This window comes from Capra hircus, chromosome 4 (assembly GCF_001704415.2).
Source record: "Capra hircus breed San Clemente chromosome 4, ASM170441v1, whole genome shotgun sequence".
Classification (NCBI taxonomy): Eukaryota; Metazoa; Chordata; class Mammalia; order Artiodactyla; family Bovidae; genus Capra; species Capra hircus.
The window spans coordinates 80,233,255-80,257,123 of record NC_030811.1 but is presented as its reverse complement, the minus strand read 5'-3'; the positions used below and the strand labels follow the sequence as shown (position 1 = coordinate 80,257,123).

The 23,869-nt window shown below is 34.6% G+C and overlaps 1 protein-coding gene across 1 annotated transcript in view; it reads left to right on the top strand.

Annotated features, from left to right (window-relative positions):
* Positions 1-23,869, top strand: part of SEMA3C (semaphorin 3C) — a 207,342-nt gene that overhangs the window by 122,193 nt on the left and 61,280 nt on the right. The window contains exons 5-9 of the mRNA XM_005679082.3: positions 5,005-5,124; positions 13,779-13,869; positions 17,876-17,995; positions 19,403-19,545; positions 21,264-21,378. Of these exons, the coding sequence (XP_005679139.1) occupies positions 5,005-5,124; positions 13,779-13,869; positions 17,876-17,995; positions 19,403-19,545; positions 21,264-21,378 (589 nt within the window). The remainder of the gene's footprint in view (positions 1-5,004; positions 5,125-13,778; positions 13,870-17,875; positions 17,996-19,402; positions 19,546-21,263; positions 21,379-23,869) is intronic.

Genomic DNA, 23,869 nt, shown 5'->3' with positions numbered 1-23,869 from the left:
CTAGTAACAGGTTTCCTACTTCTATAGCAATCAAAAAGCATACCAACATCCTTTACTTCTTCATATTTTTGACATGTATGAAATTTTAATTAAAATTATAAAAATAATGCTCATTCATTAGAAAAGAATTCAATATAATTTGAAATTTGGCCCAAGGTAATATCACAATAATACTATATAATAAACTAATGTTTATAAATAAAATATCATGGTAGCAATATAGCTTATTTTCTACCTCAGCTAAAGAGAGTATAACTTACCTCCCAATTTCCCTTTCTGCCCCTATTTATTTACATTCCTACATGTTCCATTTATTTCCAAATGTTGATATTTTACTAATACTATAAATAATTGAGTCCTAAACAATAGCACATGCTGTCAAACATATCCAGTGAGATAGGATATAATGAATGTGCTAAGTAAATACTGTAAGAGATCATTAAAAAAATTAAGCAGGGTTGCATATATTTAGACCTATATACATTACATATGCACAATGTCAAACTTGATTTATTAATTGTAGAATATCAATTTCCATGTTTCTATGACCAGAGGACCCTAAACTACTTGAAAATGTATTTTCTTTAGCAATAAATATATCAAAATACCTTGATACATTCCCCAGACCAAGAGGAAAAAATGTAGTATGGACCATGAAGAGTCATATTTTTAAAGCCCTATTAATCTGAGCTCCAAGACATATTTTTTAAAAACATTTATTTTGAAATTATACAACTAATACCTGTTCAACACAAAAATCTTTGACGGCACAGAAGACCTCATAGAGAGCAACAAAAAACAGTGTCATTACCTCTCCGTGCCTCACTTTTCTTATCTGTATAATGGATACATACATAAAACCTACCTTATTGAGTTACTAAGGGGATTAGTGAATTAACATTTGCAGAGAGCTTAGAACAGTACATAGCACATAGTTAGCACACACTGTTAAATAAATAAAATAAATTATACTACCCAAAGTTAGTAACTTAAAAATTTGAGATATAGTCTTCCAGCATTTTAGTATAGGTCGTGTGTGTGTGTGTGTGTGTGTATGTATATATATACATTAAATGGAATTATATTCTCAATAATGTTAGAAGCTTCATTTTTCTTTTAGCTTTATACCTTGAAATAGTTTTGAAAGAGAATTAAGCAATAAAAAGAAAGCATCCACAGTACTGAATTTTCCTAATGTCTCATGTCACTAACCTTTTATGGATGTCTGTTGTGGTCAGGACCTGTACTAAACTTTATGCAGGACAGTTTCTGTCCACTACACAGGGTTTGTACTGACAGTTGGAAGTGAAAATATATATGAAAACATCTGATACCTAACATTGGGTATATTTATTATGTGCCACACACTGTTCCAAGTGCTTTAGTGGGATGCTTGCTTTCAGCAAATACTATCCTCACCATTTACAGGGAAGATTGAAGCACAGAGAGGCAAGTACATATCTCAAGCTCAAACAGCTCGTAAAAGATAAAATCAGAGTTTGCACCCAAGTCATCTGGCTCTGAGAATTCATACTCTGCTGCCCATCATCCTGCAACATGGTGATAGTCCAGTTCTAATTGCCCCTCTAGTTTCATCACATAGCAATCCTCTCTACCCTCTAGGCACTATTCAACTAAAGCCTGCATTGCCATGCCTTCAGTTTTTTTTTTGTTCATGCTGTTTTCTGTTGGAATGTCGCTTTCTTCTGCTTTTGCCTGTGAAAATCTGTAGCTTATTCTGCAAATTACAGCTCAGATGACATTCACTCTCAAACCTTTATACCCAGTTCAGTATTACTCATTTTCTCTTCTCTCCTTGTATAGCACATTTTGAAAAAATAACCTTATAATATCTGCTACAGCCTGATGTATATGCTCTCCTTGCCCTGAAAATGGGAATTGAATCTGTTTATTTCAGTGTTGCTAGCACCATATACTGGAGATGGCGGTGGCACCCCACTTCAGTACTCTTGCCTGGAAAACTCCATGGACGGAGGAGCCTGGTAGGCTGCAGTCCATGGGGTCGTGAAGAGTTGGACCCAACTGAGTGACTTCACTTTCACTTTTCACTTTCATGCCTTGGAGAAGAAAATGGCAACCCACTCCAGTGTTCTTGCCTGGAGAATCCCAGGGACGAGGAAGCCTGGTGGGCTGCCATCTATGGAGTCGCACAGAGTCGGACACGACTCAAGTGACTTAGCAGCAGCACCATATACAATGCTTGCACAGAATGAGTTCAGTAAACAAATATTTTCTGGATGGAACTGACACGACTGCAGTGGTCTAGTTCAGAAATAATGTGGGTAGAAACTAAATACAATGGAAACGGAAAAGACCTAGAAAATGATTTTCAATAATTAAAGTGACTGATTTATTTTTCCTTTTATGTTTTTCCCTTTGAAGAGGGTTTGGAAGAGCACAGTAAAACATCATCAGATAGTATACAAATTTGCCTTCATGGTTGAAGTCTAGTCACTCAGTCGTGTCTGGACCCCATACACTGTAGCCCGCCAGGCTCCTCTGTCCATGGAATTCTCCAAGCAAGGATAATGGAGTGGGTAGCCATTTCATTCTCCAGGGTATCTTTCTGACGTAGCGATCAAACCTGGGTCTTCTGTACTGCAGGAAGATTCTTTACCATATGAGCCACCAGGGAAGCCTTCATGGTATAGACAACCATATTTAAGACATATTCAAATTCATACCTGAGTTACTTATTAAACCTAGAGCACTTCATTTAACCTTTTGGTGGACTCAATTTCCTCATCACTAAAATGGGACTAAATATTTTAATTGGAACATTGCTGGGAAGATTAAAAACATCAAGAGATTGGAGAGGGAGGTGGGAGGGGGGTTCATGTTTGGGATCACATGTACACCCGTGGTGGATTCATGTCAATGTATGGCAAAACCAATATAGTATTGTAAAGTAAAATAAAGTAAAAATAAAAATTAAAAAAAAAAAAGATTAAGAGCTCTGTAAATATTAGTAACTGTTATAAAAACTTCTATCTAACAACTGTGGGGTTCTTACCAAATGGCAAATTATAAAGTGGCTAAAAGTACAAGATTCAATGTTAAACACATCTGTGTTTGAAAATCTGCTTTACCTATTTCTAGCTATATGACCTTAGGCAAGTTAACTAAACAAGATCTAAATTTGTGCTTCTAAAACCCAAGTTGAAAACCCTAGTGAATATACATAGTTTGCTCAATAAATGTGATCTCTAAAGGTTAAAAAATCAATCTTCCTGGAAAGTAAAAGAGGTTAAATATATAAAATGATTGTTCTCGTGTCTAACGCATAATAAATTTTCAAAAATAGTAGCCATAATAAAGACATATATGTAACATATATGTAGACATAAACATATACATGAAACAAGTATAATCTGTATTTGAGGTGTAAAAGAGATATTAGTGACTTCTTCCTTTATCCCACTACTAATAATTCATAATGGAAAAATCTGCAAACCTCAAGATGAAACAGACAAACCTCTTATTAATAGAATTGAATCAAATTCATGTTTTGCAGGAAAATATTATGTACAGAATCCCAGAATGACTGAACTTGGATATGAAAAAAAATAAACACAAGTCTCATTGCTCACATTTACCTTTAAACATAGACATACCGTATATACACCATACTTCATCTATGATTTTTCTCCAGAGAAACACATTTCAGCTGCAGTATGTAGTCAGTTTCTAGGCACCTCTATAAACAGGTGTCAAGATACAATGACACTATATATATAACAAAAATTCTTATTGTCTTAAAATAAAAATAAAGAATATAGTCTGCTCTGTAAGGTTAAATTTATATAACAGCAGAGTTGGTGACTGATTATTTAACAATAAAAATCCATAACAGAATCATATATATGTATACAATTACTACATATGAAAATAAGCATATATTTGCTGGCAAGTAATAATGAGGATAAAAGGAGAAGATGATGAGAAAATATAAAATAATATTGACTTTAAATTTTGGCAATTTTAAAAAAACTTTTTAATAATATAATAAATGTGCATTATAAAATATTAGTAAAGTATGTGGTAACTAAAAGAGAAAAAAATACACTGTATGAACACCTATCGGAAAACCACTGAGTCTGACATATTTCTTTACTAAAAATGTTTGTCTCTAGTGTGTAATATTATTAAACATTGCTAGAACAATGACTTTGTGAAGGGAAGACTATTCAGCCTCAGGCTTGATTAATGTGTACTCAGCAAAGGATAGTGACCCTGTAAGTATAGAACATGCAGTGGTTAATTCAGTCACTGAGCTCTGCATTTGGTGCTGACCATAGTTATGTATTTCTGCAAGGTCATAATGAGCTTACAATCACCATAATCATTTTGCATTTCATTGAGTGAATAAATGACAGCCTTTGGACTGGGAGCAGGTGAGAAAGGAGTTTTGGGAAAGAGGAAAGTATTTTAGGGAACCAAGAGCAGAGAGGTCATGATTCCGTTGTTTTTCATAGAAAGCGACGATGCTGGCATTTGTGTAGCATTTGTCTTAGTCACCCCATTATGAAGGCTAATACTGTTTGCCACTGTAACTAGTGATAACACATGGACCTTCTATAAGCACAATTAATTCACAACATGTTTTATATAACATGGGTGAGTGTGTGTGTGTGTGTGTGTGTGTATGTGTAACGTTTTGAGGAAAAATTGAGAAACGGTTTGGTATACTTCTCAATTTCTAAGCTTTCTTAGATAAAGAGTAAGTTAATAAAATTTCAGAACATAAAAACATACCCAATATAAAAAATACTGAAATATGAAAGAGACATATCATTTTACTCATTATCTGTTAGACAACCTTCCTCCTAAAATACACCATGGAATAAACCATGTTCTCTTGTTATCTCCTAATTAAAAAGTTAGGGCGTAAAGAAAAACGTACAGCAGAGTATCACAGTAATACTTAGAAACAGCAGTGAAAGTCATCGGCTTACTAACTACTCAGTTTTCCTTTTCTTTTAGCATGGCTGCGGGAACTTTGTCCGTGTAATTCAGGCTTTCAACCGCACGCATTTGTATGTTTGTGGGAGCGGTGCTTTCAGCCCAGTCTGTGCTTATTTGAACAGAGGGAGGAGATCAGAGGTAAGTGCAACAATAATTTATTCTTATTTTGATGTCAGTGTCAAAGATTTCTTAAAACAGTAAAAACTTGGAAATATAATTAGTGGCCATAAAAAGTTTCAAGCCCTTGAAACACAAAATATGCTTGGTTCCTATTTGCAAGGTTACTTAAAATGTAGCCTTTTTTCCTTCAACTAAATGTACAAGCTGCAGAAAATAAAGAAAGGAGATGGTGTGATTTCATAATTACTTAAAGTGTGAGGTATTGATAATATTTGATTCCAAAGTGGGATGTTTACAAGTGGTTCAAGATGATATGAAATGTTAAAATTCTTAAAGAAAAGCAAAGGTATGCTTCTTAGAAGAGTACAGTTGTCTGCATTGAGCTTGTCGTTAGAACCACAGGTCTGTGATCAATTGATTAAATTAACTACTTCCCCAGACATCTGCAGTCTGTCAGACACTCCACTGAGAAGGGCGTGCAGTCACTGTACAGGCCAGTGAGAGCATAGCACTTTTCAGAGCACCGATTTTTAAGTAAAATCATTTTCCCATGTACAAATTGCCCAACATACACTTCAAGCCTTAATTGGAAAGTTGGTCCAAAAAGTAATCTCCTTTGGAAAACCAGCATGAAATAAATTTTAATCACTTTACTAAATAAGAACTACTTCAGTCTCACTTCAAAAGATATGTTTCAAAGGGGAAGCATTTCCCTTAGTTAATCCCTTTAAATATCTTAAGAGCATATTTAAGTGTGAAAAGGGTTATAAAATTTTAAGCTTTATATGCTTTACTTAATAGTCAACTTAAATCAGTGTTTTTCCACATCATATTTACATATCTATAATATGTAATTAATAATACAAATACAAAATGCACAGTTTTATCAAACACCTAATGTATTTATTTTATTTAGTTTAAACTAAAAGGCCATGATGCAGAACATTGTATTTTGAGAGAGTTCTATTTATTCATCACCAACACTGTATTTTGTAGTAATCAGAGGCGGTACTTACTGCTAACATCCTGTTTGTACTAAGATAGGGCATGTTTCTTGTACTTGAAACAACTTTGAAAACGAAGGTTAGGGTGGCACATTCATTAAGTATTACATTTTATTTCTGAGACACCGTCCACTACCTTTTTACCTGTCTGTCTAATAGCAATTTGTTGGTTCTCAAAGTATATTATATAACCCTGCTTGATGTTTGGAACATCACATACTTTTATTGGACTCTCTGGCCCTTCCATTATATTGTGAAACTGAGTCAGTGCTTTCCTAGAGCCTTTAGTGATGCTTCTCAAAGAGTCTACAGTTCTTGCTGCATAGATTCCTAACATGGTTCTTCTCTTTTATCCCCTGTCTTCTGGTCCTGGAAGAAAACAAAAATAAAGCGACACAAGTAAATGATGACTTTAAATAATGAATAAAACATTAATAAGAAACAATTATTGGTTAATTTTGCTGTGCAATCTTAGAATGTTACATCTCATCTCTGATTGCTTTTATCAGATGCATCTATAGCATCAGTTCCCATAAGTGAATACTGTTTAAGCTCCTGATGCTACAACTCATCAATCAGATAACTTTGACTTTGACTGATCAAGAATATCACAGGCATTCAATTTATTCCTTGTGCTTTTTAAAGCAAATTAATCACCAAACTTTTCTTTTTATTCATCTTATTGTAGTTTTTCTCATGTCAGAAGAAAAGCTGTGCATTTTTCTTACCAATAAAGTTATTTCATCTTTAGCCTTCATCACTGTTTTACATCTTCTTTCCTCTCCCCTGCATTTACTCTGTTTTTCTTCTGTAACAGTAGGTTTCCCTTCCTGTGACTTTTTTCCAACCCTCTCCTTTCACTCCCTTTTACTTTATCACAAAACTTCTTGGACTAGTAAACTATTTTTCAGCTTTTATATTCCTATTTTCCCTATCTTGCATTAAACCTTCCTAATCTGAATTTAATTTTCACCTACTAATTAAAACTCTTTCCTAAAAACCAGCACTCTCAGTGATCGTATTGACTCCCCTAATCAGCATGTTTTCTCCTAGGCCAAGCTACAACATGTAATGCCCTCTATTTTTCAGCATCTTTATTGACATCTTTGGCCATGGGATATTTTGCTATGCCTTTTTTTCCTGATCTTTCACCATGTATTGTCTTTCTGGTCCTATTTTTTCCTCTTGTCGATCCAGTCTACAAAGATGTATTCATTTAATGGCAGAAAAAAAAATCATGTCAGAACTTGTAAGCTACCTTTTGGGTACTGATCTTTGTCTTGTGTGAAAGGAGAAGCAACTGAAACCATCTTAAGCAGGAAGTGTCATGAACAGATTTGCTCTGTCACTTTTATTTTGTGTTACATTGACTCTTCTGTTGTTCATTTTGTTTGTTAGCCTGGATATGATTCTTTTGAGTCTGAGATGCTATTGAAAGATACAAGTAAAAATATCAAGTAGGCAGCTGAGTATAAAATTGGCTATATAAATATTTGAGTAATTATCTTACAGGAGTAACTGAAGCCCAAACAAAGTGTAAGTTAATCGTGTAGGAAGAATACGGCTTGAAAAGAGAAGAGTGACTGTGATTGAGACTTGAGGATCTTCTAAATTTAAATAGCCATATGGAGGAAAAGGAAAGACTAAGAAACTAGAGCAGGAGAGGGAAAAAACCAAGCATGTGTTGATGCTGAGAATAAAGACAAGTCATTATAAAAAGACACAAGTGAGCAACAATCCCAAATACCATTGAGATCCAAGAAAGAAGTCTAAAAATATAAGTGCTGAATTGTATACATGATAGGCGTCAGGGGTCTTGTCAAAATTATTTTCAATAGAGCAACTGAGGTTGCCCAACTGAAATGGATTGAGAAGAAAGTAAGAAGTCAGAAATGATGACAAGTGTATGTGAGTCTCTAAGAAATGTAATTCTCAAGGAGAGCAATGTTTAAGAACTGCAGGAGTTGTTGAAATGATATTGTAAAGGATCCAGTTAATAAAATTAAAGAACTACTGAGGACAATGGAAAGTATACCTAAGTGTGCCTAAGAAGACTAAGAGGATCTGAAACATTGGTGAAAGGATTGGCCTTGCAGTAAGAGAAATGTTTCCTCTCATGTATTAGTGGATGTGTTAGTTTATAGTTTTTAGTAGTGTATGTATTTGGTAGTGATGAACTCAAGATGTCTCATTTAAGGACTTCACTTTCTCAACAACATGTCAATCATACGAGCTGAGAATAAATTAGGAGATTTGACAATAGTGGCATTGGTTTGAAGTGATTAATGGAAGAACCAGTTGGCATAGCACCTTTGGAAGATGCAAGAGGTATAGCGGATTCATTTTAAGTTGATGATCACAAATCTGTACTATGTTGAATGTACCTTGTTGGATCACCTTTGGCAAAACGCTTAGATGTTTGGAGGCAAGTATGAAGAAAGTAGATAGACATGTGTTTACAGGTTGTGGGTGCAATGAAAAATCACAGAAAGAAGGAAATTAACACTTTTGCCAAAAAAAAAAAAAATAAGATTATAAAACATGGACCATAAACTGGTTATGAGAAAGCAAGAAGGGAAAACAAAGATGAATTGTAAAAAGTAGAGTTCTTAGGAGTGAGTTTGAAGAATTGTTGCAGGATGCTTGAATTAGTGACTATTTGGGTCTACCACATATGTTCCTGGTGATGACAAGATTTAGACTGTACTGTATGAGCCCAAGGAGGCTGTGCAATGGAGAAAGAAGTCAGTGGATAACAAGTGATACCTACGCAATCTCCTCAATTCCTGCAGTGACAACTATCACTATTACCGTCAAATCAGTATATGACTCTGGCTACACATACAGGGTTACTAAATTTTATTTTTTCCAGCAAGTTTATCATTATTTGTTTAAAGAGTAATCCAGGTCTATGCCCCAACCACTAATGCTGAAGAAGCTGAAGCTAAACAGTTTTATGAAGATGTACAAAACCTACTAAAACTAACACCAAAAAAAGATGTCCTTTTCATCATAGGGGATTAGAATTCAAAAGTAGGATGTCAAAGATACCTGGAGTAACAGGCAAGTTTGGCCTTGGAGGACAAAATGAAGCAGGGCAAAGGTTAACAGAGTTTTGCCAAGAGAACACACTGGTCATAGCAAACAACCTCTTTCAGCAATGCAAGAGACTACTGTATATGTGGATGTCACCAGATGGGTCAACAGTGAAATCAGATTGATTATATTCTTTGCAGCCAAAGATGGAGAAGCTCTGTACAGTCAGCAAAAATTAGACCAGAGGCTGACTGGCTCTGATCATGAATACCTTACTGGAAAATTCAGCCTTAAGTAGAAGAAAGTAGGGAAAACCACTAGACCATTCAGGTATGACCTGAATCAAATCCCTTATGATTATACAGTGGAAGGAACAAACAGATCCAAGGGTTTAGATTGGATAGAGTGCCTGAAGAACTGTGGACAGAGGTTTGTAATATTATATAGTAGATGATGACCAAAACCATTCCCAAGAAAGAGAAATGCAAGAAGGAAAATTGGTGGAAAATTGGTTGTCTGAGTAGGCCTTGTAAATAGCTGAGAAAAGAAGAGACGCTAAAGGCAAAAGAGGAAAGCAAAGATATGCCCAACTGAGTGCAGGGCTCCAGAGAACAGCAGGGAGAGATAAGAGAGCCTTCTTAAGTGACCAATGCAGAGAAATAGAGGAAAACAATAGAATGGCAAAGACTAGAGATCTCTTCAAGATAATTAGAGATACTAAGGGAACATTCCATGCAATGATGGGTGCAATAAAGGAGATAAATGTTATGAAGATGCCGAAGATATTAAGAAGAGGTGGCAAGAATACATAGAAGAAATACACAGAAGAGATCTTATTGACCCAGATAACCACAGTGGTGTGATCACTCACCTAGAGCCAAACCTCCTGGAGTACAAAGTCAAGTAGGCCTTAGGAAGCATCACTATGCCCCAAGCTAATGGAGGCGATGGAGTTCCAGCTAAGCTATTTAAAATTCTAAAAGGTGAGGTTGTAAAAGTACTGCTGCACTCAATATGCCAGCAAATTTGGAAAACTCAGCAGTGGCCACAGGACTGGAGAAGGTTGGTTTTCATTCCAATCCCAAAGAAAGGCAATGCCAAAGATCGTTCAGACTACCATATAGTTGTGCTCATTTCACATGCTAGCAAAATAATGCTCGAAATCCTTCAAGCTAGGCTTCAACAGTATGTGAACCGAGAAGTTCCAGATACACAAACTGGATTTAGAAAAGGCAGAGGAACCTGAGAGCAAATTGTGAACATCTGCTGAATCATAAAAAAAGTAAGGGCATTCCAAAAAGACATCTACTTCTCCTTCATTGACTACACTAAAGCCTCTGACTGTCAGATCAGATCAGGTCAGTCGATCAGTCATGTCTAACTCTTTGCCACCCCATGGACTGTAGAACACCAGGCTTCCCTGTCCATCGCCAACTCCTGGAGCTTACACAAATTCATCTCCATCGTGTCAGTGATGCCATCTAACCATCTCATCCTCTGTCGTCCCCTTCTCCTCCCGCCTTCAATCTTTCCCAGCATCAGGGTCTCTTCCAATGAGTCAGTTCTTTGCATCAGGTGGCCAAAGTATTGGAGTTTCAGCATCAGCATTAGTCCTTCCAATGAATATTCAGGACTGATTTCCTTTAGGATTGACTGGTTCGATCTCCTTGCAGTCCAAGGGACTCTCAAGAGTCTTCTCCAACACCACAGTTCAAAAGCATCAATTCTTTGTCACTCAGCTTTCTTTATAATGCAATTCTCACGTTCATACATAAGTGTAGATCACAAGAAACTGGAAAATTCTTAAAGAGATGGGAATCCCCAACCACCTTACCTGCCTCCTGAGAAACCTGTGTGCAGGTCAAGAAGCAACAATTAGAACCTGACATGGAACAAGCAACTGGTTCAAAATTGGGAAAGGAGTACATCTAACCTGTATATTGTCACTCTGCTTATTTAGCTTCTTTGCAGAGTGAATCATGAAAAATGCTGGGCTGGATGACTTAAAAACTGGAATCCAGTTTGCTGGGAGAAACATCAACAACTTCAGGTATGCAGAAGATACCACTCTAATGGCAGAGAGTGAAGAGAAACTAAGGAGCCTGTTGATGAGGGTGAAAGAGAGTGAAAAATCTGGCTTAAAACTTAACATTCAAAATAACGAATATCGAGGCATCTGGTCCCATCACTTCATGGTGAAATAGTGACAGACTATATTTTCTTGAGCTCCAAAATCACTGCAGACTGTGACTACAGCCATGAAGTTAAAAGACACTTGCTTATTGGAAGAAAAGCTTTGACAAACCTGGACAGCTTATTAAAAAGCAGAGACATCACTTTGCTGACAAAGTTCCTTATAGTCAAAGCTATGGTTCTCCCAGTAGTCATGTGCAGATGTGAGAGCTGGACCATAAAGAAGACTGAGCACCAGAGAATTGATGCTTTCTAATTGTCAGGCTGGAGAAGATTCTTGAGAGTTGCTTGTATAGCACAGAGATCAAACAAGCCAATTCTAAAGGAAATCAACCCTGATTGTTCATTGGAAGGACTGATGCTGAAGCTGAAGCTCCGATGTTTTAGCCATCTGATGCAGAGACAATTCATTGGAAAAGACCCTGATGCTGGAAAAGATTGAGGGCAAAAGGAGAAGGGGGTGCAGAGAATGAGATGGTTGGATGGCATTACCAACTCAGTGGACATGAGTTTCAACAAACTCAGTGAGATAGTGAAGGACAGGGAAGCCTTTTGTGCTGGAGTTCATGGGGTTGCAAAGAGTCAAATGTGACTTAGCAACTGAACAACATTATATAAACAATACCCTCTTGGAAAGCAGACATGACTGAATTTTGCTTTTGTCACTGTCTGTGTGTGATCTTGGAAAAGCCATATTTTCCTCATCTTCGGAGTCGATCCATAAAGAGTATTGGGTTGTAGGACCTTTCTAGGCTAGAGCACTGTGATTCTTTTGAAGCGCTATGATTTCCCATTACCTCAGAGATTTCTTGCAATACATTAAGCTCAGTATAACAAAAATGAAATAGTTTTTCTTTAAAGAGAAAACTTCAGAATCAACTTTATTTTCTTCATCTTCTTGAACTATATCTAATTAGTTATTGTCAGGCTCTATCTATTTTCACTTTACAGATCTTCTCATATCTTTACCCTAACCAAGAGATCCTAGCATGTCAGATTATTATTCCCTAATTCCTGGACTACTGAGTTGAAAACAAATTTATTTTCTTGAATTCAGTGTCTGTTTTTAAAACCACCATTCTCAGTCTTCTTAAAGAACAAGATAAGGTCCAATCTTCTTAAAACAATGTTTTGATCCTTTTATTCCATACTCAAAAAATGTTGAGCTTGCATTTTCTTTGGTATAATTTTGGAAAACAGCTTAATAATTAATCCACCATCCAATACAATCAACAATGTGATCATTTTTTCTTTGAATTTTAGTAGTAGCTTTTACTAACTTTATTTAAGTAAAAAGATAAATATACAAACAAAATGCTCCCTCTCAGTGAAGCTACACTGACCATTATATTTCTAATTGAACCCACTGCCCCCATTCCCTGCTTAAATTTTCTCCAAAGCACTGAATACCATCTAGCGTACTCAATATTTTGCGTGTCGATTCTTTTTATATTCTGTATTTCCATTCTCTATCTTTGGTTTATAAATTACCTACAGGTAAGAATTTTTGACTGTTTTGTTTACTCTGTCCCCAGTGTTTTGTCAGTGTTGGGCACATAGTAGATGCTTGTTAAGTTTTTGTTAGGTAAATGAATGAGTAAATGAAGCATTTTAAACTAAATTATGAATTATTTTGTTAAATCTAGTACAATGCTTTCTATAACAAAGTGGTAATGTAAAATTTCATATTTAAAAAAGATCTTGATTATTTTGAAAGTATCATAATCCTTATACACATTGTTTCTCTGTGAACAGTTTTCTTCCTTTGGACAATGTTCAACCTATCTAGTTCAGGTTTACAATGATCCTTGATTTCCAAGTGTTGTTTTTTGTTTTTTTTTTTAGTATAGTTGCTTCACAATGTTAGTTTCTGCTGTACAATAAGTGAATCAGCTATAAGTAGACATATATGCCCTCCCTCTTGGGTCTCCCTCCCACTTCACCCCCATCCCACCCACTAGGTCATCACCGAGCACCAAGCTGAGCTTCTAGAGCAGGTTTCCCACTAGCTTTCTCTTTTACACGTGGTAATTTATATATGCCAATCCTAAGCTCCCAATTTGTCTCACCCTCCCCTCCCCCTGTGTCTGCATGTCCATTCTCCACATCTGCATCTCTCTTCTTACACTGGAATAGGCTTATCTGTACCATTTTTCTAAGCCAGGTGTTTTTATTGATGTTGATTTGAGAACTTGTTGGATCAACTTTATGGGGAGTGTGATAGGATGAGAACTTGACGTGCTAAGGTTAGTTTATAACTTACAGATGCATTCTTCATATAGGCCAAGAAAACGTTAACACAGTAAAATTGGGAAGGCATAAGCCACCAAGTAGAAGGCGTGTTATTCATCATGATGCTTTGTTTTACTAAAGAACAATTGGTTAACTAAGATAAAGCAATTTATTTTTTTTACATTTTCAATTTTATCTATAATAAAGGACCAAGTTTTCATGATTGACTCCAAGTGTGAATCTGGAAAAGGACGCTGCTCTTTCAACCCCAATGTGAACACAGTGTCTGTTATGATCAGTAAGTGGAAAATAAAAGGGGAGGTTTAAAAAAGGAAATTAAAGAAAAATACATTATACCATATGTCCATTTTGAATAGTTGTGTGGATGATAGTACAGGAGTAAAATAATAGAAAGCAAGTTGTGAGAAATTCTAATTTCTTATTTCTAAGAATATTCATGAGTAAATGATAGCCATGTGTTTTTTCATCTAATATGACTAATGTCATTCATAGAGTAAGTCAACCATTTAAAAAGTGTATGTATCTATACATATGTTTATAAATATCTTATGTATACATATATCAATATATATTAGGAAGTAAATTTCAGTGTAGTTGTTATTTTGTGTATTCTCTTTTTCTGATGTTTTAGTTATCTTTTACAAACAATTAAAACTGGTATTTCTTTCATGTGAAGAAATAGCAAAGTGCATATGTTAGCCAAGTACATTCCCTATGAAATGTCTAAAAGTTCCCATACGAAAAAACAGGTATTAGTAAAATCACTTTTTTATTTCCTCATATTTTGTAAATTATATCAGTTAAGAATCAGGCCCAATTTCTCCCTGCTACACACATAAACAAATCAATGTACTTGAGTCTCAGTCATCAGTGCCTATCTATAACTCACTTGAAAGACACTCTAGAATATGTCTTAAGACATATTATAATATGTAATTAAGACACTGCTGGAATACGTCTGACTTAACATTAGTTGACTATAAGACGAATCTTAAATTTCAGTATGCCAATTATATAGTAAAAACTTTGTCCTTTCTGTTTCTCTATGTTTTGCCAGTGGTAAAATCGCATCATTTAACAAAAGAACAGGTGGGAAAATAATTATTATGTTCAACAGACTTTGCTTTGATTCATTTTAAAAAGCAACTCATCTTTCTTTCTCAGATCTGGAAACTAAATTAAGATAAGTACTCCAGCATTGACTAAAATGTGAACTTGGAAATTATCCAGTAAATTATTTCCATATAGTCATTCAGATTGGTCAGGGAGGAAATGAAAGTGTATCATTAGGACAAAAAATTAGGAAGCTTTGAAACTACAGGATATATAATTAAGTCTGATGCAAAGTATTTTCAAATAAGTATCCAAATATTATTTAATAGAAGCAATGTCTCAGAAAGTATTTGCCTTTAGAAACTATGATTTGTATACTATTAGATAAATATAAAAAGTTTTCACTTATTTCAAGTTAAATGCTATGAATTTCTAAACTTAGAAATTCAAAATTATTGTTAACACTGATACTAGACATTTTATCTCATCAAGTATTATTTAGGACAAAAAAGAGTTAAAACAAGGCATTATAAATTTTTCTGTTAAACTATGATAAGTCATATAATAGTTTTGCCCTTAGCGAATTGGATTCATTTACAAAATGAAGATAATAATTAGTCTTCATTTTTCAAAGACCTGAGACTTTGATTCCTAGGCTCACGTTCTTATACTATACTTCTTAACATTTTGGTTAACAAGAGTCTTACTATCAAAGAAAATCATTAAACGATTTGCTTAACTTAGCTGAAACTAAAAAGAGCATGAAGTTTTATAACCTTGTATTTATCATTTTATTTGTTCCATTGATTATCTCTGCAATATTATCTCCAATATTGTGCATTTCTTTGTGTAGCCATCTCACTTTGCCATTTGATGTTTTATCATTTCTGTTCAATTGCAATGCACTATATAATTTGGTTAAAATATTAAAGTGCCAAGAAATGTTGAGAATTAGAAGAATTTCAAATTTCACAATATAGCATGGCATCTGCCCACCGCACTAGTGTTCTTTTGCTATTTTTAGTAATTGTTGTAGCACATCGAAGTCAGATGACATCTCTTATTAAGGAAGCTATCCAAAACCTCTTGAGATATTTTTTTGTCAGTGGAAGTACAACTGGAAATCAAAATATTTTTGGATTAAAGTTTAAAAGAAGCAAGTTTATCTTTGCATAAACCTTACAATGAAATTCTGAAAAAAATTTTCTACCCTTAAGCAAAATTATTTCCAAAGTGATGTTAATTAACTATTTCTTACACAAAATAAAGCAGAAACTTTATTATTTTAACTTGCTGTTAAAGTTACTGAGAATTTATGACAGGAAATGAAGCCAATTAACCATCTAACTCTTTTAAAATAATCTTATCGTTTTTATTTCTTTATTTTTAATTTATTTTTAATTGGAGGAAAGTTGCTTTACAATGTTGTGTTGGCTTCTGCCATGCTACACAAATCAGCCATCTAATTCTTTTGTAATGTTTATTGTTTAGTCACTTAGTTATGTCGGACTCTTTTGTGACCCCATTGATTGTAACCCTTGAGGCTCCTCTGTCAATGGGATTTCCCACACAAGAATACTGCTGTAGGTTGCCATTTCCTTTTCCAAGAAATCTTCCCAACCCAGGGATCAAACCCAAATCTCCTGCATTGGCAGGTAGATACTTTACCACTGAGCCACCAGGGAAGCCCTTTTAAGACAAAGCTAAAAAAGTGGTATGCAGTAGGATTAGAATCAGTCCCCTCCACAATAAACCATCCTCTGAGTGTCCTTTTTTTTTTTCTTCCTGTAAACGGATATGAGATTATAATTCAGAGCTGTGCTAATAAATCTATTGAATATAAAAAATGTATAACCTACTCTTTGGGGGCATAATTGGGTATAACAAAGCTGTGAAATAATTAATTACAAAGTTATCTCAATTTAACAATCATTGTATCTACAGAATACTTGCATAGATGCTTCACAAACGTTCACAAAATTGTAAAGAAACTTAATTGCTCAAAATCCTTTCATACAACTCTTTTTTCATTGTCTCCCTATAATCTGTTCCCATGGACTTCAGCTCTCTACTAGGAAGCAGAAAAGGCAACACAATGCCTGACATACCCACTTGCTAACTGGTAGGGGTCCAGTTTGTGACCTGGTGAGCACATATTGAAAACATTCCATTCTTCATTCTCTCCTAATCCAACTGGGATTGCTTATTACTAAACAGCGAGCTTAGAATGCTCTAAAATGTTTCAGTTCTGTCAAAATGACCACAATCTGAAGTGGCGAGGGGAGTAATTCTAGAATATCAGATGCTTGGTAGGTCAGTGGGCCAGACCTGATAAACTTTATTATTTTTTCAACTCAACTATTGTTTTGTACAAAAAAGTCACACATACCAATTTGCTATTTACTCTCCTTACTAGACTAAAAATTAATGTAGATGTTAACAAAGAAGCAAAATGTCGAATGTTATGCACATACAGATTAGGATATCTTATTTTTGTCAATAAAAATGATAAATTAATTCAATCTTAAAATATCTTTTTTCTTGTCTTTAAATTTTATTTCATATGAGTTAATATGTTAAGCTATAGATGGTTTATTAAAATTGTATTATATTATTAACATAATGTTAATATGTTGTGTGCTACAATTGATAAAGTAGCACTTTGTTTACCTTATAGAAACCTTCTAGCATCAAAGAACAAAACATATACTTTTAATGATAAAATTGTGTTAATCATAGAGTTTTTAATAAACAGCAAGAATTATCTGATCATAATCCAGTTCCTATAGAAGAATGAGATTCAGGGTGCTAAATGATTTATCCCTAATTTCCAGTTTGTTAATTCCTGCCAGAATTGGAAATCAAGTTTTCTGATTCTTAGAATATGTTTTTAATTATTAAATAAGTAATAAGTAACTCATTTCTTTTTGTTAATTTATATATTATTTCTGCCATTACTGATACACAGTATATGAACATAGGTATTTAGTGTAGCTAAGTCAGGCAGAGGAATTTTATCTCTATATAGGAAATGTTGTTTTGGTAGTGATATATGAGACCAGATTAAACTTTATCCAAATTTTTTTATTTGGTGGACAATGGAAAGCAATTAGCAACTTAAACACTTAAATACTCTGTAATATATGTCATGATCTAATAAGCAGATTTTTAAAATACCCTTTAAAACATTTGATTTGCTTTTAATTTTGTTGACATTTGCTTTTTTATAGATGAAGAGCTTTTCTCTGGAATGTATATAGATTTCATGGGGACAGATGCAGCTATTTTTCGAAGTTTAACCAAGAGGAATGCAGTCAGAACTGATCAACACAATTCCAAATGGCTAAGTGGTAAAATAACAGTTTATCCATTTTTGAGAGCCAGACTTTAAACTACTTTGTTTAATATCATCATGAAAATTACATTAAAATTGTTAAAAAAATTATGAGTGACAACAGTTTTGTACTCTGTGATTTTAAATATTTAGGCTAAATATATGAATGAAATGATCCAGGTTTCACATTGTAACTCTTTATTAACAATTATAGAATTGTTATAGGATATATTAATAATAAAATGACAATGATATTCATCATATGGGCCTATAGACAAGAATCTTCTCCAGTTGTTTAATTGTAACATATTACAATGAAGTGTCATTTATTCATTTGGTCTGCTTTTATATTTTAATGCCAAATCTAAAATTTTTCCAAAATTTATGACAGATATAATGAGTAGGGCTTATTTAGAAGCTCTTCCTAATGGTTTTATGCTTAGATTCTAAAGCTATAAAAGTGGTATATATATATTTTTTTCACAAATTGACCAATAATTTATGGAAACCATAAGTATGCTAATTTTATTATATTCAGTATTCAGATGTTTCTTATTTGGGGGGTCACATGGAATTCACATGATGAAAAGTGCTCATTTGACTTTAATGTACACTTCCATTGTACATTTGCTCCATTGTACAATTGCTATTGTTTAGAGGAGGAAGAAACTAAGATCTTTGTCGTTTCACCCTGGGGATAGTTTAAACTGACCTTAAATTTGGCAATTCACTCAACATTGCACAGTTAAGCATGAATCACTATAGTTGAGCATCCTATTTCACTGATAGACCAGCATAAGAAAGCATTGATTGTCCATTTACTTCTTCAGATTTTTCCTCCAGTACATCTGGAAATAGAGTATTCTAAAGGTTGTTTTGTTCTTGAAATAAGGAATCCTTCTATGCCTTCAAATGACTGCATTTTTTGTCTTGAAAAGTTTCTCCTTCATTTCACATGCTGTATTTTAAGAAAAATGTGTTTTTCAGATCTTGGACTCTGAACTCTTCATTCTGCTTCAGTGAATTTGAATTTATATGTACTAGACTGAAAGCCACACATTTAAAAACAAACTTTTTTTCTGTTAAATGGCTATCAGATCCCATGGGCAATAGCTGGTAGAAAACTTCAATTTTTTAAAACTCATCAAGGCACACGTTTGCAGTTACTGTGCTTTCAGAATGTATTGCAGACAGAGGAAAATAGTTTAAGCTATAATGTTACAGCTGTACTTTGTGGCACTTGACATTCCAAATGCAGTATGTTTTGTGAATATAATTAATTGCTTTTAGACTTTCTGCCTATGAATGTTGAATTGTTCCTTTATACCAGAGATGGAGAAAGCACGTGTCTGTGATCTACATGGATGGAGAGCAGAAGGGTTTTCATCATGACTATGTATATCATCTTTGTATTCTTTTCTAGAACCTATGTTTGTGGATGCACATGTCATACCAGATGGCACTGATCCAAACGATGCTAAGGTGTATTTCTTCTTCAAAGAGAAGCTGGCTGACAATAGCAGGAGTACGAAACAGATTCATTCCATGATTGCTAGAATATGTCCGGTAAGTGTTAGAGTTGTTCTAGTTGGAAGAGTAAGAAATTCATGTCTTATAAACACATTTTCTTTTTCCAAAAGTTTATCTTCCTACTTTTTATTATCTTCTATTACCAATTAATAAAATATTAAAAGCATACATTTAGACTTAATGTTTTTTTCACATTAGTCATGTGAGATAAGCATACTATTTCAGTAAAAAATCAATCCAAGGAAATTTGTCATGCTTTTATAAAAATTAGCAGTTTGTATTAATTTTGCTTTTGCATTTAAAGTATTAGTATTAAAAACAAATTGCTAAATTGTATACTATAGAAAGAAATAAAGCAGTTCTTCTGAATACAGCAAAGCAACAGTAAAAGACAAATATTGAAGAATTGTCTACAATAGTGAAATTAAGAAATGCTTAATTACAATACAGTTCTAGTTACAAACAGTGATCAAAATGTTCTTGTTAATCAACAGTGAGTATACATGTTGTTGTTGTTTAGTTGCGAAGTCATGTACAACTCTTTTGTGACCCTATGGACTAGAGCCAGGGTCCTCTGTACCTGGAATTTCCCAGGCAAGAATATTGGAGTGGGTAGCCATTCCCTTCTCAAAGGGATCTTCCCCACCCAGGAATCAAACCCTTGTCTCCTGTATTGGCAGACAGGTTCTTTACCACTGAGGTACCTGGGAAGCCCACGACTCAAAACGCATGATGTCTTCTCACATAGGAGTATTACAGGCTTATCCTGATGTATTTATGATTAGCATCTTTTGTACACAAGCATTTCTTAAAGCATTTAATGTTTAAAGTAGTATAGTTTAAAGTGCTGCAATATTCCACTGATTGTGGAGCTCATCTGCTTCTCAGTCGTTTGGAACAAGGCGGTAAGACCACCTGCTGAGGTAAAAGGCTTCAGGGTGTACAGGAAAAAAATGTTATCAATAGAGACTATTTGTGAATGATCCAAATACCATTTTCTCTGCCCTCACCAGAGAAATATGCATATAAATCATCTGATTAGAAATATTAAGAATTAAATAATAATGCAGAGAAATGAAGGCAGGAAAATAGAAGTAATGGGAACTACTTGGCATAAGTACAAACCCACTCTCCTGACCACTGTAGAATCTGCCAGATTCCCTGTATACATTAATTTATGTTTGTGTTGAAGACAGTGAGATATTTAGAAAGTTTTGAGGTGTATGTGTTTATTCAATTCAGTTTGATACATTTTCAGTTGAACTGAAAATAGAAGAATAACAGTATAACTGTTTTTTTTAAATTACTATATATCAACTCGGAGAAGGCAATGGCAGCCCACTCCAGTACTCTTGCCTGGAAAATCCCATGGATGGAGGAGCCTGGTAGGCTGTAGTCCATCGGGTCGCAAAGAGTCGGACACAACTGAGCGACTTCCCTTTCACTTTTCACTTTCATGCATTGGAGAAGGAAATGGCAACCCACTCCAGTGTTCTTGCCTGGAGAATCCCAGGGACGGGGGAGCCTGGTGGGCTGCCGTCTACGGGGTCGCACAGAGTCGGACACGACTGCAGTGACTTAGCAGCAGCAGCAGCATATAACAACTATTCCTCTTTATTGATATGCAGACTTGGTTAACATTTCCATCCTTCAGATTATAACAAATCCCCAAATAATAAGAATCCAAATTCAATTTTAAATATATTTCAATGTTTATTTAAGCAGTCTGAAATATGTTTTCAAAATGATTTCAGAATGACACTGGTGGACTGCGTAGCCTTGTCAACAAGTGGACTACTTTCCTAAAGGCGAGGCTGGTGTGCTCAGTAACTGATGAAGATGGCCCAGAGACACACTTTGATGAATTAGGTACATAAATGTGAGATTTAAAAATGCTTTTGAAAGAGAGTTTGTAAAGTTTACAATTCTGGATTAATGATCTGGGTACTACTCATGAATTTCCTGAAGTAGTTTTTAAATCTTTCTTACCCCTAAGTGCACTGCTGAAACATATAGTTTGTTGAATCCACCATGATATATAGATCAGTGTGTTCTGTATGTGTGTTTGTATATGTGTCATAGAGACTGACAGAGAGAAGTACTTGTATAATTTATATATAAGTAATTATATGCTTGTGCTTTTAAGAAATGGTTGTGTATTTCATATATGTTTGAATTCAGATATTCTAGTTTAAAATCAATTTGCATGAAAATATAGCTATACATTTTTACCACAGTTAATGAAGAGAATTAAAGGTTAGAGAAGTGTCAGAGTGGAAATTAGACTTGTTCTCCAGTTTTAGTTCTTCTTGGTGACCCTGGGACCAAATATTCTCAGCATGTGCGACGTCAGAAGGGTTATACGTTCCAGGTCAAATAAGGACAGACAATCTGATTTCTTTCTACCAACGAACGGTTCTCTTTTTAACCAGAATAACTTGGTATGTATCATAGTATCATGTTTACCAAGTTATGTTTAGAAATGATTTTTATTTTGCTTTAATTCATTAAAGTATAAAATGATTGATGAGGCAAGTAATCAAAAGGTGTTATAATATGATTCTGTTGTTGTTTAGTCACTAAATCAAGTCCAACTCTTTGCTCCTTCGTGGACTGCAGCGCACCGGGCTTCTCTGCCCTCCACTATCTCCCGGAGTTTGCTCAAATTCATGTGCAAATATGGTTCTAGCAGTTACAACAACTGAAATAGACATTTGGTCTCCTGAAAAGCCATTATGTTGATCATAGAAACACAAATTTCTACTTCAGTTTTTTCTAGAAAAAAAGTTTTAAGTATGATTTTGTGTTATAACCTAGTCACTATTTCCTCCAGAATTCTTTGCAAGTATTGTATATTTATGTTTCAGTGACTTGGAATGTTTCAGTTTCTCCTTATTTTAGGGAGAGCTAGACAGTGCCAACCTTTGTTCACACATAGACAGACTAGGGGTTATTACTTTATTACTTAAGATGTCCTAAATTTATTGTGAATAAAAATACATCTTTCTTTGTATTGGTCAGAAAGAATGTTATTTGCAAAAAGGCCCCTAAATCCATATATTTCTTGTATTTATAACAATTGGTTATTATTGAGATTTGCTATCAGAAATCTACTCCCAGATTCTGTCATTTATTGCACCTGCACCTCACCATCTGTAATTTTCCTTTTGCCTCCATATAGTTTAAAATGATTATAGCAATTTTGATTGAAAGACAAAAGGTCTTACTTTATAAAGTCATTGTGAAAAACTTTTCTTCCATGTTCAAATTCTAACCCTAGGTTAAAACGAAATTGAGATTTGTAATACTTGTTAAATTAAAATGTAGTATTTTATCATTAAAGGATATTTAGAAATTTCAGGAAAAAAAGAAGAAACATAAAAATTTCTGTAGGTTTGTCAACCAGAAATGCTGACTGGTCATCTTCTTGTATTCTGACGTATAGTTTAAAGGTTTACTTGGTTCTCAGTTCAGTTCAGTTCAGTCACTCAGTCTAGTTCATATTAAATAATGTTATGCCTCTTCTACTTAATATTATTTTATTAACATGATTTCCATAAGGCAATAGTCCTCAAAAATTCTTTTAGTGTTTATTCAAAAAACTAAGATCATCGCATTCAGTCCCGTCCCTTCATGGCAAATAGATGGGGAAACAATGGAAACGGTGACAGACTTTATTTTCTTGGGCTCCAAAATCACTGCAGATGGTGACTGCAGCCATGAAATTAAAAGATGCTTGCTCCTTGGAAGAAAAACTATGACCAACCTAGACAGCATATTAAAAAGCAGAAACATTACTTTGTCGACAAAGGTCCATCTAGTCAAAGCTATAGTTTTTCCAGTAGTCATGTATAGATGTGAGAGTTGGACTATAAAGAAAGCTGAGCACTGAAGAATTAATGCTTTTGAACTGTGGTGTTGGGCAAGACTCTTGAGAGTCCCTTGGACAACAGGAAGATCAAACCAGTCAATCCTGAAGGAAATCAATCCTGAATATTCACTGGAAGGATGGATGGGTGAAGCTGAAACTCTGGTACTTTGGCCACCTGATGTTAAGGACTGACTCCTTGGAAAAGACCCTGATGCTGGGAAAGATTGAAGGGAGGAGGAGAAGGGGACAACAGAGGATGAGATGGTTGGATGGCATCACTGACTCAATGGACATGAATTTGAGTAAGCTCTGGGAGTTGGTGATGGACAGGGAAGCCTGGAGTGCTGCAGTCCATGGGATCGCAAAGAGTCAGACACGACTGAGCGACTGAACTGAATATTTTATTTATTTTACCAAGTGCTTATCTTTTAGTTCTTGTCAAATTATAATAATGCTGCAGGAATATCTTTCTGAATAATACTTTTCATA